Source organism: Lacerta agilis, chromosome 2, assembly GCF_009819535.1.
Source record: "Lacerta agilis isolate rLacAgi1 chromosome 2, rLacAgi1.pri, whole genome shotgun sequence".
In the NCBI taxonomy this organism is placed as follows: Eukaryota; Metazoa; Chordata; class Lepidosauria; order Squamata; family Lacertidae; genus Lacerta; species Lacerta agilis.
In genome coordinates, this window is record NC_046313.1 from 91,868,745 (window position 1) to 91,884,460 (window position 15,716).

General features: G+C 49.7%; 1 protein-coding gene across 3 annotated transcripts in view; it reads left to right on the forward strand.

Moving 5' to 3' along the window:
• Positions 1-846: 846 nt before the first annotated feature.
• SHQ1 (SHQ1, H/ACA ribonucleoprotein assembly factor) overlaps positions 847-15,716 on the forward strand; it is a 68,441-nt gene continuing 53,571 nt past the window's right edge. For 2 of the 3 annotated variants that reach the window (XM_033141213.1, XM_033141216.1), the window contains exons 1-6: positions 847-943; positions 5,126-5,300; positions 7,405-7,466; positions 8,757-8,879; positions 12,403-12,569; positions 14,758-14,870. In XM_033141213.1, coding sequence (XP_032997104.1) covers positions 5,158-5,300; positions 7,405-7,466; positions 8,757-8,879; positions 12,403-12,569; positions 14,758-14,870 — 608 coding nt within the window. In that variant the 5' untranslated portion in view covers positions 847-943; positions 5,126-5,157. Of the gene's footprint in view, positions 948-5,125; positions 5,301-7,404; positions 7,467-8,756; positions 8,880-12,402; positions 12,570-14,757; positions 14,871-15,716 lie in introns of all 3 variants that reach the window. The other variant, XM_033141215.1, reaches the window with a different exon arrangement.

The following is a 15,716-nucleotide window of genomic DNA, read 5'->3' on the forward strand; positions in this document are numbered from 1 at the left end:
TTTAAAGCATGTTTGGGGTGCATGTCACCAGATAGGCCTACTTATCCCCCCCCCCCCCAGATTTCCCCAAACTGACTATGCGCCAGTACAGTAGGACACGTTGGGTTGGCATTTTGTAGAGGACCCTCTCGCTGGCCCAAAGCATGTTTTGGGATGGGCACCCCTGTTACATCAGTTTTTTTAATGGTGTTGTTGTCATCATGCATTTAAGAGTGTTTCCCAAGCATAATTTTGATTGTTGGGATTTAAAAAAAGAGAGCCCACCACCCAATCATGCACATAAATGATATTTATTTGGTGGCTCAGGGGCATATGGACTTTAATTTGTGGATACAGCAGCTTCTTAGTTCTTCGAAGTTTTGAGCGAAGTAAGGAACTAGGAAGTGGGGATGCAGTTTCGCTGCCATTCAGTAGTATTACTATTACCGGTAGCTGCCTGCTTGGGAGATTACTGAAAAGCCCAAGCATTTGCATTGCAAAGAGAGAAAAAAAATGTCTCTTTGCAGCGTGGCTAGCGGCAAACACAGAACTAGGGAAAGTCACGCGCAGCTGCCCGCTTCGCTTGCATCTCCCGTTATAGTGAAACGAAAGGAAGGCGCTGCGCTTCAGCAAGAGCGCAAGCGCGAGATGGCAACATTCCTTTCGCTCGCGGGCTCCTGTCACGTGACGCTCACTCCGCCGCGCCGCCCTCTTATTTCACATTCTCGGCGATTTGTGAATGGGCGCGAGCCGACAGCTCCTGCCAATGAACTTGTAGCCCTCCTCCCAAGAGGCCCGCCTCCGAGAGACCCTTGTTCTCCATTGGAGGGAATGGTTGTTGACCGCAGGCTCCAGCCAATTGGAAGCCTATGCGCCATCGGGATGGGCGGGCCATGGGCGGTAGGGGAAGACGGGTTCTGCCAGCGCGTGTGTGGAAGTGCGTGGTCTTCGGTCGGGTCCGTGGGTGAGTGTTGGCCGGGGCTGGTTGCTGAGCCTGACGTTTTTCGTACTCTTTTAGAGCGGGGATGGATGGAGGTGTGTGGAAATGGAGGCTGTAGCCGACAGTAATACGCGCACAGACACACATGCACAGATATACACTCAGGCACACACCAACATACACACAGACATGCGCGCACATATCCACACACATATAAACACATACACAAGCGCTAAAAGGAGGGGCAGCATGTGTGTTTAGCTCTGGGCTTTTCGACAGGCGTGCTGTCCATTGACGTGTGTGTGAGAGAGTAAGTGTGTAAAAGCAGCAGTTTGTACCTTACTGCGGACTCTGAGTCACTCACCATTTAGAAACATGTTTGCTGTGTTCTCTGTGAAAGGGAAGCAGGCTTTATTTGAGGCTCCTACCGGTAAATCACGATGGGTGTCAGAGGGAATGTACCAGTTGCTGGTTTGGGGAAGGGGAGTCGCCAATGGGAAAAGTGATACAGTATTGGCTTCATTTCCTATTTGTGGAATTCACTTAATAAAAATGTGGCTGGCGATGCTGAGGTTAGTTAGCGGTTCCAAGTTTTTTATTTGCTAGAAGATTTGAAGCACTTAAAAAAAGGAACGATCACGTGTCCCTGAACTCCCAATTAAAGTTTGTATGCTCTCATATTTTGTTTTTATGTTGTGAACATCCGTGTGATCTTTGGATGAAGGTTGGTGCACAAATTTATTCATTTAATAATAATAATAAATATTAGGATATCCCTCGGCTTATATATGTACAGGAACAGGGGTCTACTTCCTTTGTCCCAACAATAATGTTATTCAGTTAAAATAATCACGGTTGTGAAATGCTCATAAATGTGTAATGGCATCATAATACCATAAAAAAGTAACTGGGGGTCTGTACCCTAAATCGTGCTTTCAACCAGGGCAAATCATATGCCCAGGCAAATGGGAGAGTGTCCTCTGAGATTCCAGTGCATCATATGTGTCTCAGAGCTCCCTGTGGATGCATGGCACAGATGAGGGCATCTGTATCCAACAAAAATAAACAAGCTGGGGGGGGGGAGTAACTGTAGGTCTCCATACTGAAATGTGCTTTGGGCCGCCTCAGAGCATCCTCCAGGAATTCCTGTAGAATTGTTGATCTGTTAGTTAGGTGAACAGAGGTCTCCTATCCAGGGGCGTCGTTGGGGAGGGGCGGTAGGGGCGGTACGCCCCCAGTGACAGGGTGATAAGCGGCGGGTGGGGGTGAGAAGCGGCGGCCCCTCCCACGCGCCGCTGCTCCCTCCGTCACCCCGGGAGCAGCAGCGCTGCACGGACGGGGTGCTCGCTCAGCCAAGCACCCCGTCTGTGCAGCGCTGCTGCTCCCGGGGTGACCGGTGGTGCGTGGGGAGTGGCAGGAGGGGCCGCCGCTTCTCACCCCCACGCACCGCCGCTCGCTCCGTCGCCGTGGGAGAAGCAGCTGCTGCTGCTCCTGGGGCGACAGAACGAACGGCGGCCGAAAGAGAAAGCGGGCAGGGAAGCAAAGCCGGCGCTTAAAGCGCCGCTTTGCTTCCTTTTTTCCTCCCCTTTCGGCACTGAAAGGGAAGGGGGGGGAAGCAAAGCCGGCGCTTAAAGCGCCGCTTTGCTTCCTTTTTTCCTCCCCTTTCGGCACTGAAAGGGAAGGGGGGGGGAGCAAAGCCGGCGCTTAAAGCGCCGCTTTGCTTCCTTTTTTCCTCCCCTTTCGGCACTGAAAGGGAAGGGGGGGGAAGCAAAGCCGGCGCTTAAAGCGCCGCTTTGCTTCCTTTTTTCCTCCCCTTTCGGCACTGAAAGGGAAGGGGAAGGGGGGGGGAGCAAAGCCGGCGCTTAAAGCGCCGCTTTGCTTCCTTTTTTCCTCCCCTTTCGGCACTGAAAGGGAAGGGGGGGGGAAGCAAAGCCGGCGCTTAAAGCGCCGCTTTGCTTCCTTTTTTCCTCCCCTTTCGGCACTGAAAGGGAAGGGGGGGGGGAAGCAAAGCCGGCGCTTAAAGCGCCGCTTTGCTTCCTTTTTTCCTCCCCTTTCGGCACTGAAAGGGAAGGGGGGGGGAAGCAAAGCCGGCGCTTAAAGCGCCGCTTTGCTTCCTTTTTTCCTCCCCTTTCGGCACTGAAAGGGAAGGGGGGGGGAAGCAAAGCCGGCGCTTAAAGCGCCGCTTTGCTTCCTTTTTTCCTCCCCTTTCGGCACTGAAAGGGAAGGGGGGGGGAGCAAAGCCGGCGCTTAAAGCGCCGCTTTGCTTCCTTTTTTCCTCCCCTTTCGGCACTGAAAGGGAAGGGGGGGGGAAGCAAAGCCGGCGCTTAAAGCGCCGCTTTGCTTCCTTTTTTCCTCCCCTTTCGGCACTGAAAGGGAAGGGGGGGGAGCAAAGCCGGCGCTTAAACGCGCCGCTTTGCTTCCTTTTTTCCTTCCCTTTTCGGCTTCTTTCAGCGCCGAAAGGGGAGGAAAAAAGGAAGCAAAGCGGCGCGTTTAAGCGCTGGCTTCGCTTCCTTTTTTCCTCCCCTTTCGGCGCTGAAAGAAGCCGAAAGGGAAGGGGGGAGCAAAGCGGGCGCTCTCAAGCACCTGCTATTTCCCTTTTTCCCCCCCGGGGGCGTGGCATCGCGCTGTGAACGTGCGTCATGACGTCATGACGCACGCACGCGTCACGATGCCCCGCCCCCAGGGGTGCCTCTTGGCTTCCCGCCCCGGGCGGCCAAGGGGCTAGGAACGCCCCTGCTCCTATCAACTCTCTCTCACCACCTTTAACCAAGTAGCATACAGTTCCCAGGATTCTTTGGGGGAAGCCATGACTCTTTGAAGTGGTGTGATATTGCTTTAAATGTATAGTGCAGATGGGACCCACTATACTAAATATGTGTGAACATGGGTGCATTGTACTGCTTCCTTTCTTCTTCTAGCTCCACTGTCTCACCAGCCGCTCCAGAGCCTGATTGAACATCTCCAACTCATGAACACTCTTAATAACATCATCTGTTTCTGCAGTGTTCCCTACTTTCCTTCATCTTGGCAAATAGGCCTGTCATCATAAAATCTATCCTGCGCCCAGCGGCTCTTTCCACTCTGTCATGTGCCGTGACTCCATTCCCTAGCTCTCATAAACTCTTGTTTCAGATCTACTTGAACTTTTGCATCTCCCTCTGTATCTTTCCCCCCCAACATACTCTCACTGATTACTCATATCAGTCATGTCGGCATTTTCCATCTAGTGTCTTCTTCAAGGTATTAGCTTCCAATCTTCCCATCCACAAAGCTCTGATGCAGTCACGCTCCTGGCAACACTGCTGTGTAAAAGCTATATTTTGTTTATGATTTCTCAGAAGCTTGATGGCATTCTCCTTAAAACCCAAGGAAAGTGTTTCCCCGTTTTGCCAAAGAGGCAATTTTAATTCCCTATGAATAGCAGCATCCTACACTCCTTCCACAGGCCTTTTCTTGAGCAACTTTTCTTTGTCCTCAGTCCTATTTACTTCCCGTCATTTAACCGCTCCTAAGCCTGAAAGCATATTCCCTCCAACTTTCAGTGAAGTCCCAAAATCTTGAATAAAACCTTTGCTTTAATTCACATGGGGTACACACTTCAAACATTAACCCCAGCCCCTTGAAAGATCTGTTCTACCATCTCCTTTTGATCTGATAGCCATTAATGTCTCTGCTTTGTGCCACTTGCACAACTCATGTAAGGCAAAAATGGATTGCCAGATAGCTTTACATCTCCCCAAAGTTACTGTTTCATTGTGTATTTTCCCCTGAAAAGCTAGAGCAGCCTGGGAGGGTGCTCCAAAGACATTGGGTAGTGTTTATGGGATTTGGACCCTGATGGCTGGGCCTGTACTATGCTGCTTTATCACCAACATTATTGCAATTGGTGTTCTTGAGGTCTCTGAGATGGTTGCCCTGTGCTTTAGACTCCTCAGGCCTTTTCATGATGCCCGCTAAGATGCCTCAGGGTCCTACAATTTTAGGATGAGGGGTGCGCCAGACTGCAGTCACCCTGGAGTCGAACGGGGGGGGGGGATCTCCCCCTCATAAAATTTACAAAACTATTTCAGACTGCCAGTAAATGGACAATTAGAAAAAGTAATTAACAGAAATCCATTTATCATACTCAGGTGTTCCTCTGTCACTGGTATTCTCTTATGTTTGCTCAGATGGTGATTCTTTTATTTCCATGACATAATTTTTCAGGCAGCACCTTTGGCTTTTGAGCAGTATTCAGCATGATAACTCCATCGTTTGAACTGAGTCAGGATCCGGATTTTCTTACAATAACAATCAAAGTACCATATGCACGAGTTTCAGAGTTTGAAGTCTATTTTGAAGGGAAGGAGTTCAAGTTTTATGCAAAACCATACTTTCTCAGGTAAGCAACACCATTATGTTGAGTTTAATAGCCTATGTATTGTTTGTCACATTGTGTTAATAAGTGCTTCCCCCCTGTGTCTCTGGGGGCAAGTTTGCTCATTTGTGTGTGAGAGACAGAAAATCCTTAATATAGGATACCGGTACATTCTGGAATTACATATTGGCTGAATTCAGACTGTGGTTTGTTTTGAGAATTATCCTGGGACCCACAGCAGGTACAACCCCGGCTTATTAATCTAACTGGTTTGTGCAAACTACGGTATCCTGTATTCAAATGAGATGAGAAACTGGTTTGTTCCAAACCGTTAATGAACGCTTCAGATTTCCTCCTCATTTGTGCAGAAGAGGGAGAAAACGAATGTATGAGCCCAGGGCTTGCTGTTGCACGTTGTTTTGTTTCAGCAGAAGTGTGCTTACACTTCACCCTGAAGACTTTCTGTGAATGTGTTCTATACGCACATTGTAAATGACACATCTGGCATTTATATAGTGCTATTTTGAATGTTGAAAACACCTGGCATACATACTTAGTATATTCTTGCAACAGCTCCTTAAGAGGCGCCAGTATTATCTCTATTATAGAGGGTGGGGTGAGACTTATCACTTTGTGATTTCATGGCTGAGGTGGGATCTGAACTGGCTCTTGTTTCTGAATTACTATTTTTCTCCTGGCTTCCCTATATTAGATGCCAGCATGGGCATCTGGAGTAACACTCATGCTTGTTGAGCAAGTCTTTTCAGTGGACAATTAGTATTTATTAAAATATTGAGAAAGCAGGACTTGAGAGGGGATAGGGCCTCAAGGCCATGCATTCACCATTCTGCAAGGCACATGGCAGTTACCATATTTTTTGGACCATAAGACGCACCCGACCATAAGATGCGCTTAGTTTTTTGAGGAGGAAAACAAGAAAAAATAATAATATAGCATATGCAGGTGACACTGTGAGCAACTCCGGAGCAAGAGGAGGAGCTGCGCACAGCATCAAGCAAGCGGAGCTCCCCTTCTCCCCTGGTGGCTTTAAAGCAAGTGGGGGGAGAGCCACCTTGACGCTGTGCTCCCCCCCCCTCGCTTTTTAAAAAGCCACCCGGGGAGAAGGGACGCACAGCAGCCCCATGCGTCCCTTCTCCCAGCTCGCTGTACAGCAAGAAAAGTGGCTGCCTCAGTTCTTTTTTTACATGGAGCAGGGGTGGACGGGGCTGCTCGTCCCCCCCCCGCCCCTTTGGGCTGTTTATTCCTCCTTGCCCGCTTTGCCGCTGTCAGCAGCGGGGGGAGGGGAGGAATGGACTGCTGGTTCCACTGGCGCCGGTCCCACCTATCGCTGTGTTCAGCGAGGGGCGGGCAGCGTCAGCGGTGGGACCAGCGGCCCAAAAGGGCTCCATTTGGGCTGCTGGTCCTCCGCCGCCAACCCCTGCCTCTCGCCGTGTTTTGTGAGAGGCGGGGGGCAGTGGAGCAGATGCTGCTAGATCCTTCCTGAAACCTCCGTTCACAAAAACAAGCCTGTTTTTGCGAACAAATGTGGTGGGGAGGATCCAGCAGCATCTCTGCTGCCCCCCGCTGCTCGTTACCTCTCGTCGCTTGCTTGACAGGGAGCCTTCGCTCCATAAGACACACCAACATTTCCCCTTACTTTTTAGGAGGGAAAAAGTGCATCTTATGGAGCGAAAAATACGGTACAGTCATACCCCGGGTTGCGCACACCCCGGGGTGCGGCCGTTCGAGTAAAGAACACCTGCAACCCGGAAGCGCGCAACCCCCGGATGCGCAGAAGCGCTCAAATCGCGCTACTTCCGTGCTTTTTCTTTTTTTTGGGGGGGGGGTGTTCGTGTTAAGCACACCTGTGTTACGTAGCACGATGCGGAACGGATCGTGTGCGTAACATGGGGTACCACTGTACCTAACCTGTCCTTTTCTGCCTTCATTCTCTGCTCTTCTCGCTACCTTACTCAAATCGCACAGCTTCCAGTTGGGCATTCTTTTGCATTGAAGTGTACATGGAAGGAGGTTTTCCAAAGCCTGGCAACCAGTCCCTGGTTTCCTTTTAATCCTTACCCCTGCATCAGATAGTGTGATTAAACGCCTTTAATTCCACCCCTCCCAGATTGGCTCTTCCAGGAAGAATTGTAGAGGATGGGAGAGAGAGAGCGTCGTATGACGACACAGGTTTGTAATTCTTTTTAATTAAATATATTCATTTTGAAGGAAGTGTGATATGCAAGATTCCTCTGCTGTTACGTTTGCTTCCACTTCTAGCAGTAGTATAAAATGAAGCTAGCTGTCCTGGTTGTTTCAGAATGTTTTGCTTCGTAGAGATAAGTGGGATGGTTTAAGTTTGCTAGATGGAAGACAACAATGCTTCCCATGCCACAATTTTCTTTGTGCAGAGAGCATCAAACATAGCCTTATCTAGTGGAATGTGTTGCATGACAAATTATGAATCTGGGAAGAATGTGCCGTGTCTGTTCCCCATCTTCTTAGCTTGAGTTTTTGGACTGATCGAGCAAGACATGTAGTTGTTGTTGTTCAGTCGTTCAGTCGTGTCCGACTCTTCGTGACCCCATGGACCAGAGCACGCCAGGCACGCCTATCCTTCACTGCCTCCCGCAGTTTGGCCAAACTCATGTTAGTAGCTTCGAGAACACTGTCCAAACATCTCATCCTCTGTCGTCCCCTTCTCCTTGTGCCCTCCATCTTTCCCAACATCAGGGTCTTTTCTAGGGAGTCTTCTCTTCTCATGAGGTGGCCAAAGTATTGGAGCCTCAACTTCAGGATCTGTCCTTCTAGTGAGCACTCGGGGCTGATTTCTTTGAGAATGGATAGGTTTGATCTTCTTGCAGTCCATGGGACTCTCAAGAGTCTCCTCCAGCACCATAATTCAAAAGCATCAATTCTTCGGCGATCAGCCTTCTTTATGGTCCAGCTCTCACTTCCGTACATTACTACTGGGAAAACCAGTAGTAATGTATGGAAGTGGTTTTCCCAGTAGACATGTAGTAGATGTATTTAATTTGTGCCTCTCTCTTGCAATATGGGAGGTGGTGGAAGAAAGCAAAAGCAACTGGCACTCGTTCTGTTTGAAGAGGGGCCTTTTTGAGATATGAGGTCTAGATGTGGAACTGCGTCTTGTGTGACTTCCAAATCTTTCCACTGGGAGGGTGTGCAGATCCTCCTTTTGCAAGTTAGGATGGGAGCTGAAAATGAGCTGTAATCACCTGTGCGCCTCTTTTCCTGCTTTATGAATGTGTGGAATCATTAATGAATGGGGGCGCTTCACTTGCAGGCCTCTGTCCCTGGAGTAATGCAAGCAAAAATGAGAGCAGGGAGGGTTTTGTTTTTGTTTTTTTAGTATAGCCTGGCCAGGAGTTTTGCTATTGCTTTTCGAAACACCCCAGTACCAGCTTATCCGGATAAATGGAGAAATGCCTTTCGTTAACTCAATCCTTTTCTTTCAAGGGGTTTTTACAATCCATCTTCCCAAGGAAGTTCCCGGAGAGAATTTTGATGGGCTAGACATGTTGACAGCTCTGTTAGCGCCAAAGAAATCCAGATCTGCAAAACCTTTAGTCGAAGAGATGGGTTTGTACAATTTTAATTCTCCCTCTCTCCCTCTCTCTAAGTTCAGAGAAGCATGAATTTATGTGATAGATGTTTTTCTTGCCCTGTTTCCTGCAAATAGGAATTTAATGCTTTACATAGGCTGATAATGCTTCTGGTTGGTCATAGAAACACGGGAAGCTGCCTTTTATGCCTTCTTGGTAATCGCACCCGCCCTGTGGGAACCCGCCCCCTCCATCAGATGTCAAGGAAATAAACAACTTTTTGACTTTTAGAAGACATTTGGAGGCAGCCCTGTTTACATGTTTTTAATATTCTGTTGGGAGCCTCCCAGAGTGGCTGGGGCAACCCAGTCAGATGGGCAGCTCAGAAATAATAAAATTATTATTATTGCCTTCCCCAATCAAGTGCTGCCCAGATGTTTTGGATTACAGCTCCCATTATGCCTGACCACTGGCTATGCTGGCTAGGGGCTGCTGGGAGTTGTAGTCCAACCATGCCTGGAGAGCATTGAGATCGAGGGAGCCAGATCAACACTAACTGACACCAACTCTCCAGGATTTCCTCTTTCCCCTTGCATGAGAATGAAGCTTACGTCTGAGTCTCCCCCTTTCAGGTACCCCACCAGCACTATCATTTCATGATGGGAGAGGGAAACCCCGCTTATCGGCTATCTGCTACTGCTCCAATTTCTTGGCTCTAAATGCCAAGGTAAAATCCCAGTATGTGCTCTCAGTTGTCACTTTGCGTAATGAAAGCTGCAGCCAGCTCTCCCTGAAGTAGGGCTACATAATGGGGTAGGAGAGCTGCGGAGGGGGGGGGGGATCACATATGGGAACCAGTGTGCCCCTTTGGTTTCAGATACAGTGGTACCTCGCAAGACGAATGCCTCGCAAGACGAAAAACCCGCTAGACGAAAGGGTTTTTCGATTTTTTAGGTGATTCACAAAACGAATTTTTTAATGGCCGTGACTCGCAAAACGAATCGTCTTGCGCGGTACCACTTTAAGAAAAAGCCGGAACCTGCTGCTGCAAGGAGAGCGGCAGCAGTGGCGGGAACCGGAAGCGGCAGCTCGCCTCCTCCCACCGCCGAGGCTCACAAGTTCCAAGGTGGAGCAGCCGAGCCTGCCCTTGGCTCCCCGCAAACCCCAGAACACTCACCGCTCCGGGAGGTAGGAGGTAGGTCCGGCGCCATTTTAGCCTCAGCTTCTCCCTTACTGCGGCCCCTGCTCCCCACACCCAGCTTTCTCCTGCTGCCGCCGCTCACTCACCGCTCTTGCCGCCCTTCTTGGCTGTGGCTTGGGGAGAGCAAGCGGCGAGCGAGGGAAGACCCAACTGCCTCTCCTCCGTCGCTGCTGCCTACTTCGTTTCCCGCCATGGCCAAGGCTCCTCAGCCCGTGGAGACTCCGGCCAGGGCCGCTTCTCTGCCCCGCTGCAGGCGGGTGGCCGCGGCCCTTTGCGCCTCGTCGCCCGGAGGAGACCTGCTCAGCCTGCAGGAGGCTGGCGGTGGCGGCGGAGAGGGCTTCGAGGCCCTCCCCGCTCCTCTCCCTGCTGCCGATCGCGCTCCCCGCTTGTTTTCCTTGCTCCCCCCACTGCGATCGCGATCCCCGCTTGCTTTCCTGGCTTCCCCCTGCGCTCCCCGCTTGCTCCCCTTGCTTCTCCCGCCGTGGATCCTGCTCCCCGCTTGCTTTTCTGGCTTCCCCCGCTGTGGATCCTGCTCCCCGCTTGCTTTTCTGGCTTCCCCCGCTGTGGATCGTGTCCCCCGCTTGCTTTTCTGGCTTCCCCCGCTGTGGATCGTGTCCCCCGCTTGCTTTTCTGGCTTCCCCCGCTGTGGATCGTGTCCCCCGCTTGCTTTTCTGGCTTCCCCCTGCGTTCCCTGCCTGCTCCCCTGGCTTCTCCCGCCGTGGATCCTGCTCCCCGCTTGCTTTCCTGGCTTCTCCCGCCGTGGATCCTGCTCCCCGCTTGCTTTCCTGGCTTCCCCCGCTGTGGATCGTGTCCCCCGCTTGCTTTTCTGGCTTCCCCCTGCGCTCCCTGCTTGCTCCCCTGGCTTCTCCCGCCGTGGATCCTGATCCCCGCTTGCTTTCCTGGCTTCTCCCGCCGTGGATCCTGCTCCCCGCTTGCTTTCCTGGCTTCCCCCGCTGTGGATCGTGTCCCCCGCTTGCTTTCCTGGCTTCCCCCGCTGTGGATCGTGTCCCCCGCTTGCTTTTCTGGCTTCCTCCTGCGTTCCCTGCTTGCTCCGCTGGCTTCTCCCGCCGTGGATCCTGCTCCCCGCTTGCTTTCCTGGCTTCCCCCGCTGCCGATCGTGCTCCCTGCTTGCTCTCCCCGCTCACCGGTCGCTCTGCCGCTCGCTTTCCCCGCTCGCCGGCAGGAGGCTCGGACTTTTTTCCCCATAGGAACGCATTGTTTAAATTTCAATGCATTCCTATGGGAAACCGTGCTTCGCAAGATGAAATTTCCGCAAGACGAAAAGACTTGCGGAACGAATTAATTTCGTCTTGCGAGGCACCACTGTACATGGGTAGACAAGTCTAAAAAGCCTGGGATGCAAAATCATGTCCCTCTAGTGGCAGTGATGGTTCATTTACCAGAAGGAATGTGTTTAGTGTTAACTCTGGAATGTATACAGTCGTACCTTGGTTCTCAAATTTAATCTGTTCCAGGAGTCCATTCAACTCCTGAAATGGTTTGGGGGGAAAGGTGCGGCTTCTGATTGGCTGCAGCAGCTTCCTGCAGCCAATTGGAAGCTGTGTAAGCCACGTTGGACGTTTGGCTTCCAAAAAACATTTGCAAACTGGAACACTCACTTGCAACGTTCGGAAGCCAATTTGTTCGACAACTAAGGCATTTGACTACCGAGGTACCACTGCAGTTGACCAAACTAAGCCTCCATCTGAAACCAAAAGGGCACGTTGGTTGCTGGATGTGAAATATATTGGCATTATTTTCAGCCCCCCTACTCCACTAATAATTTCACCATATATTGCCCAACACATGCTTTGATCTCGCCATTGAGAACTAGCCTCACTTGCCATTTCCGGGCACCACTTCTGGGTCCCTGGTGTGCGTGTGCAGTCGCATGCAAATAGGAGACGCATCAATGGGGAGTTGGGAGTATATACACATACTTCATTATAAACCTAAAAGTGGAATTCATTACAGTGAACTGGGCAGATTTATGTGTGATGTTGGCCAAGTACTAATCCTGTCTTTTGCTCAATATCAGTTTTTCTGGTTCTTACGGTTATCTCTCTGTCTTTCTGCACAAACAAACGTAGCGTATGTACCCCGAGCGAAGGTGCACACTTTCCCCCATTATTAAATGACATGGTTGGGGCTTCCACCTCATGGGCTTTATGCATCTTGATCCTCTTAATCAAAGCGACTTCCACTGTGTGGATGATCTGGGAGGCAGCGTGAAGCAGCACGATTCCAGTTTCCAAACTGGGGGCTCTGGTGGTGCCTTGCGGAATTTGAGAAGGAATTTTCTGATTGGAAGATTTGTTACCTTTTCGTTCCTCCCACCAACCTGACCTCAACACTTCAGGTGCTGAAAATCAGGAGGAGGAGGAGGAGGAGGAGGAGGAGGAAGAAGAAGAATTTGACTGGGAAATTGAACAGACTCCTTATGTGGAAAACAAAGACAGCCCCCAATGTTCACCTTGCACCTATGGATTTGGAAATCTGAAATCGGGAGTTTTCAGACGTCTTCAGGTATGTTTGGGTATTTAAAAGCAAATAACAAACCCCTCAACTCTTCTAACAGGCACAGTTTCTTCCCTCAGTCCCCAATCCAGAACGAAATCTGAAACGCATTACATATCTGCGTGAAGGAAATCCTCAAGGCATTGCCACTGAAATGGAATAAAACCAACGCACAAACATTGATATCTGGGTGGATCCTACAAATAAATGTGTGATGTCAAGGCAACATGGCTGTTCACATTCATTGGGTAGCATTCAATGAAGTTTTACTCACAGGAGACCCGTTGAAGTTGGGGCCAGCTTAGTCACGCTCATTAAAATCAACGGGTTGAAACTTAGTTGAATACCACCCATTCTTATAAGCAGACAATATGTTCGGAAGCACCTTGAGGTTGGGCAGTGGCCCATTTGAAACAATCCATACAATGTGAGCCTTAACCTATAAAGTGAAATCCTTTGTCCTTACCTTTGGCAGTAGGTCCCATGGAATAAGGCAAAGGGAGGCTGCTTCCATTGTTTTCTGCTGCGTTTCTTTTCCATACCTTGTGGAGCAGCTTTTCAGAGAGCAAGGCACCGCAAGGGGTAGAAGGGAGTTGTGAAAAATGCCTTCCCACTCTGGTTGTCTAGCAGGAAGACTCTGTGAGCTGGAGTTCCGTTCGTGGGAACTTTGAATCCAAACCCTTGCAATGATTAAGTGGGAATCATTACAAAAGGTTGTGCATTCTGATCGTAAGTGCACTTTTTGCTGACACCATGGAATTTCTGTATAAAGTCCCATGTGAGTGACCCCGGGGTTCATGATGCTTAATGAAATTGCGCATGATTTTGCATTGCGTAATTGGCCCCATGCAAAATGTTCACAACGACATTCAGGGGAAGGTAGCCCATCTAGGAGAAGGAAAACTCTGATCCTAAACCTCTGCTGCCTTACAGGCAGGGGCTCCAGCTCCTAGGGGCCGAGCCCTTTTGTGCCCCCCAATACCTTTGGGGCGGGGGCCACCCCCACCCCTCCATGTCCAAAAAGTGTGGAGCCGAATGTGCCTCGGCTCCAGTGGCCAGCTCCTCATCCTGCTGCAGAGGGGAAGGAAGGTTGAAGTAGCCTCCTGGTGGTGGTGGCCAATCGGCAGGCTTGCACCCTGGGGAGGTTGCTTTGGTGCTGCTAATGCAGCGGTTTGACTTCACCCCTGAATACTCGCTCCATTGTCTCCCGAGACAGATGGATGCCAACGTTCAGGGGATTTCCATGGTCTGAGATAGTGTGTCTTCAGTTGAAATTTGTGGAAGATGCTTAGCAGCCTGTATGATGAAAAACGACAGTTAAATATAAATCTTAGAATCGTGTTGTCTGTTCTTAGGTGCTGCGGGCTTTCTTGATTTTTTTGGTTTGGGGGGGGGAAGATTTTCTCTGTAAAAGCAAATAGAAGAATCCACACAGCGCAGTTCCATGCGAAGAATACAATGCAGGAAATGGAAGTATTGTGTTAAATGAACTGTTCAGCTTTCTTCATTATGGAAGCAGTGGGGTTCTGTAAATACTTGTTCTCAGGCTCCTGTTTTCAAACTTGTTTAGGAGTAATGTGAAGGTGCTTCTTGCAGGAGCTTGCAATATTTTCAAATAGGATGTAACCACGGGGTGGGCAGATACCAGCAGAGGTGTGTCCCTTGGACCTCAAGCTCCTTGACCATTTTCAATAGCAGTCTCATGTAGAGCTCGTTGCATAAATTCAATCAGAGTTTACTTGGAATGCAAATGACCGAGGCCAGGCAAACTCAGGCCATAGCTGGGCATAGTGCCATAGCTGGGTGTAGAAGAGAAGAAGAAGAAGAAGAAGAGTTTGGATTTGATATCCCGCTTTATCACTACCCTGAGGAGTCTCAAAGCGGCTAACATTCTCCTTTCCCTTCCTCCCCCACAACAAACACTCTGTGAGGTGAGTGGGGATGAGAGACTTCAGAGAAGTGTGACTAGCCCAAGGTCACCCAGCAGCTGCATGTGGAGGAGCGGAGACACGAACCCGGTTCACCAGATTACGAGTCTACCACCCTTAACCAGTACACCACACTGGCTCTCTTTATCCCTGATACCACCCGAGTCTCCATTTTCAGCTTAGATTTGAGATGAACCTTGCAAGTTTTCTGCCTAAACTTTTAACAAAGTCAATCCCCGCCCCTTACTCTTTTGTGGTTGTCTTCGCAGGATGAACTTAATGATGTTATCGATATCAAAAACCCAGACATAACCCCTGCAGCTGAACGCAGAGAGAAAAGGCTGGCAGCAGAAGATGCCAAATTCGATCCTGATCATTACCTGTAAGTCCTTGCCTATGACGTGTTTCTGCAATATCCGGTTGACCATCTTGTCATCATTTAATAGAAAGTGGATCGAAGAGGACTATTTTTTTTTTAATAGGAAATGAGTGGTTTCCGTATCTCCTACTATTTTGCCTTATGCTGCATTTTAGACTCTTTTTAATGTATAATAGCCCCAGAAGCTGATGACTGATGTGATTCAGGTTTGTTTTTTTCGAGACTCTGTTAGAGCCAAAGGCCAGCTGAAATTCAAGCTGAGTAGACACAACTACTGCAGAACGTTGTCAACATAAGAAACCCCACGACTCCCTTAAATTACCTTTCTTACTCCACATAATAGAGTATAATAATCTTTGAGTATAGTACTCTAAGGTGTAATAGGTGCAATTGATCCACTCTGGCCAAGATCAAAGAAACAGGATTTTTGCTGCATATTTCAGCTGTTCGGCCTTGAGAAATGGGATAATAACTTACATAGGGGTTGCCTCTATATCAAACCACTCGTCCATTTATTCCAGTATTGCCAACAATACTGGCAGTAGAGATTGCTTCATTAAGACAAATGGGGTACTGCCCCACCAACCTTAGTCCCCCTCCCCAGCCAGCTCCCACCTGCCTGCCTTCTTACTTACAAGCAGCTCAGGGTGACACTGCCTGCTTGTTTCCTCCCCCTTTGTCGCAGTGTACCCGCTGCCTTGCGTGACATCTTTGGGAGGAGAAAAGACTGAGAAGTAAACCCTTCCTTAGTGGAGTCGCTAAGACGGTTGGATCGTGCCTGGTATGCCTCCTTCCAGCAACTCTTGCAGCCAAGCTGGTGCCAAACGTATTGCTCTGATTTCTTTTGGA